Source organism: Arachis duranensis, unplaced genomic scaffold (genome assembly GCF_000817695.3).
Source record: "Arachis duranensis cultivar V14167 unplaced genomic scaffold, aradu.V14167.gnm2.J7QH unplaced_Scaffold_354585, whole genome shotgun sequence".
Lineage (NCBI taxonomy): Eukaryota > Viridiplantae > Streptophyta > Magnoliopsida > Fabales > Fabaceae > Arachis > Arachis duranensis.
Window position 1 is genome coordinate 1,044,179 of NW_026264911.1, and position 3,809 is coordinate 1,047,987.

The 3,809-nt window shown below is 38.1% G+C and overlaps 1 protein-coding gene across 1 annotated transcript; it reads right to left on the reverse strand.

The window, feature by feature from the left end:
• Positions 1 to 640: 640 nt before the first annotated feature.
• Positions 641 to 1,111, reverse strand: LOC127744455 (uncharacterized). The gene has a single exon (XM_052256600.1). It carries the CDS (start codon positions 1,109 to 1,111, stop codon positions 641 to 643), a length of 471 nt encoding a protein of 156 aa, XP_052112560.1.
• Positions 1,112 to 3,809: the final 2,698 nt, after the last annotated feature.

Sequence of the window (3,809 nt, forward strand, 5' to 3'; positions counted from 1 at the left end):
ATGCGTTAGTGCGGGCACAGACTAGGCACAAGTATGGCACAAGTATGTCATAACTCTCGGATTTTTATACTAGGGAGTTCATAGTGCACCATCGGCGCGCGCGCACACAGTGTGCTTGCGCGTGGATGGCCAAGTTGCAAGGGGGTGCGTAGGCGGCATGCACGCTAGCGCGTGGGTGCCTGACATGAAGTGGACACAAAGTGGGCACAAGGTAGGCACAACTCTTGGGTTTATTTTTGGCACAGTGCGCTCGCGCGCGGATGCCTCTTTTCCTTGCTTTTTTTTTTACACAACATAAAAGAAGCCATTCTAACACATTTTTGGCAGGTGTTCAAGCTAGTAGCCAAGAGAACACACTCAAATTCATGCACTATTCAAAACATAGCATTCTCTCCACTTCAACAATTCTTCCATACCAAAATGATGAAATCTATCTAAATATCCTAGTTATCCAACAAGATCAATAAAACTAGCATTCCTAAGTAATCAACATCAAGAAGTCACAAAATTCACAAGAATCTAAAGCTAAAAGCAATATGGTATACACAAGGAAGATCTTACCACAGTGGGGTGCCTCCCACCAAGCACTTTTCTTTAACGTCCTTAAGTTGGACGGTCAGTCGCTCAAGCTTCTCCTTCTCTAGGTGGCATCCGCCAATAGGAACACCTTTAGCTCATCTGGGAGCTTGTAGCCATGGAACTTCTTCACTCTATGTCCATTCACCTTGAAAGTTACCTCACTTTTAGGATCAAACAACTCCACCACTCCATAGGGCTTTATCTCCTTCACCTTGAAAGGTCCTTCCCATCTAGAGTGGAGCTTGGCAGGCATGAAATGAAGCCTCGAATTGTAGAAGAGAACCTCATCACATTCTTGGAAGTCCTTCTTCTGGATGTGATGGTCATGGAATGCTTTAGTCTTTTCCTTGTAAATCTGGGCATTCTCATACGTTTCATTCCTCAAACACTCGAGCTCCTCTAGCTGCAATTTTTTGGCTACTCCTGCTTGGGTCAAATCTATGTTGTACCGCTTTACTGCCCAATAGGCTTTGTGCTCAATCTCTACCGGAAGGTGGCATGCCTTACCATAGACGATCCGGAAGGGACTCATCCCTAACGGAGTCTAGTAGGCTATTCTGTATGCCCATGGTGCATCTCCTAACCAGAGGCTCCAATCCTTCCTTTGTGGATTGACCACTTTCTCCAAGATTCTCTTAATCTCCCAGTTGGACACTGATGAGCGGATAATTTATACACTTTTTGGCATTGTTTTTACGTAGTTTTTAGTAGGATCTAGCTACTTTTAGGGATATTTTTATTAGTTTTTATGCAAAATACACATTTCTAGACTTTACTATGAGTTTATGTGTTTTTTCTGTGATTTTAGGTATTTTTTGGCTGAAATTGAGGGACTTGAGCAAAAATCTGATTTAGGCTGAAAAAGGACTGCTGATGTTGTTGGATTCTGACCTCCTTGCACTCGAAATGGATTTTCTGGAGCTACAAAACTCCAAATAGCACGCTCTTAACCGCGTTGGAAAGTAGACATCCAAAGCTTTCCAGAAATATATAATAGTCCATACTTTGTTCGAGTTTAGATGACCCAAACTGACGTTCAACGCCAGTTCCATGCTGCATTATAGAGTAAAACGCCAGAAACACGTCACAAACCAGAGTTAAACGCCAAAAACACGTTACAACTTGGCGTTTAACTCCAAGAGAAGCCTCTGCAGGTGTAAAGCTCAAGCTCAGCCCAAGCACACACCAAGTGGGCCCCGGAAGTGGATTTCTACATCAATTACTTATCTCTGTAACCCTAGTAGCTAGTTTAGTTTAAATAGAACTTTTTACTATTGTATTGGGGGTCTTATTCCCTATTTTCGTATTCACATGCTATTAGGGGAGGCTGGCCATTTGGCCATGCCTAGACCTTGTTCTTATGTATTTTCAACGGTGGAATTTCTACACACCAGAGATTAAGGTGTGGAGCTCTACTGTACCTCGTGTTTTAATGCAAAGTACTACTGTTTTCTATTCAATTCATGCTTATTCTTATTCTAAGATATTCGCTGCATTTCAACCTGATGGATGTGATTATCCGTGACACTCATCATCATCCGTCCATATGAACGCGTGCTTGACAACCACTTCCGTTCTATCTTAGACCGAGCGTGTATCTCTTGGATTCCTTGATCAGAATCTTCGTGGTATAAGATAGAACCCTTTGGCGACCACCCTTGAGAATCCGGAAAGTCTAAACCTTTTCTGTGGTATTCCGAGTAGGATTCAAGGATTGAATGACTGTGACCAGCTTCAAACTCACGATTGTTGGGCGTAGTGACAAACACAAAAGAATCAATGGATTCTATTCCGGCATGATCGAGAACCGACAGATGATTAGCCGTGCTGTGACAGAGCATTTGGACCATTTTCACTGAGAGGATGGGAAGTAGCCATTGACAACGGTGATGCCCTACATACAGCTTTCCATGGAAAGGAGTATGAATGATTGGATGAAAGCAGTAGGAAAGCAGATATTCAGAAGGAACACAGTATCTTCATGCGGTTATCTGAAATTCCCACCAATGAATTACATAAGTATCTCTATCTTTATTTTATGCTTTATTTATCTTTATATTCGAAAACCATTATAACCATTAGAATCTGCCTGACTGAGATTTACAAGATGACAATAGCTTGCTTCATACTAACAATCTCTGTGGGATCGACCCTTACTCACGTAAGGTTTATTACTTGGACGGCACAGTGCACTTGCTGGTTAGTTGTGCGAAGTTGTGAAGAATGTGTGTGAACCATAGTATTGTGCACCAAGTTTTTGGAGCCATTGCTAGGACTTGTTCGAGTTGTGAAAAGTATGAGTCACAATTTTGCCTACCATGTTTTTGGCGCCGTTGCCGGGGATTGTTCGAGTTTGGACAACTGACGGTTCATCTTGTTGCTCAGATTAGGTGATTTTCTTTTCAAAAAATTTTCAAAAGTATTTCAAAATTTTTTTCTTTTTCGTTTTTCTAAAAACAATTTTCGAAAATTCAAAAAAAATTAATAAGATCATAAAAAAAAATATTCTGTGTTTTTTGTTTGAGTCTTGAGTCAATTTTTAAGTTTGGTGTCAATTGCATGTTTTAAAGACTTTTGCATTTTTTAAAAATTCATGCATGTGTTCTTCATGATCTTCAAGTTGTTCATGGTAAGTCCTCTTGTTTGATCTTTAAATTTTCTTGTTTTGTGTTTTTTGTTGTTTTTCATGTGCATTTTTGCATTCACAGTGTCTAAGCATTGAAAATTTCTAAGTTTGGTGTCTTGCATGTTTTCCTTTTCTTGAAAATTTTTTGAAAATAAAACTTGATGTTCATCTTGATCTTCAAAGTGTTCTTGGTGTTCATCTTGACATTCATAGTGTTCTTGCATGCATCATGTGTTTTGATCCATAATTTTTAGGTTTTGGGTCATAATTGTGTTTTTCTCTCTCATCATTAAAAAAATTTCAAAAATAAAAAAATAAATATCTTTTCCTTATTTCTCTCATAAAATTCAAAATCTTTGGGTTGACTTAGTCAAAAATTTTTAAAATTAGTTGTTTCTTGTTAGTCAAGTCAAAATTTCAATTTTAAAAATCTTATCTTTTCAAAATATTTTTCAAAAATCAAATCTTTTTTATTTTTTTATTACTTTCGAAAATTTTTAAAATTTATTTCCAAAATCTTTTTCTTATCTTTATTTCAAAATTTCAAAAACTTTACAAACAATTAATGTGATTGATTCAAAATTTTAAAGTTTGTTACTTTCTT

Excerpts from the sequence above, each read along its gene's own strand:
- LOC127744455 (XM_052256600.1), bottom strand. The coding sequence starts at position 1,111 with ATGAGTCCCTTCCGGATCGTCTATGGTAAGGCATGCCACCTTCCGGTA.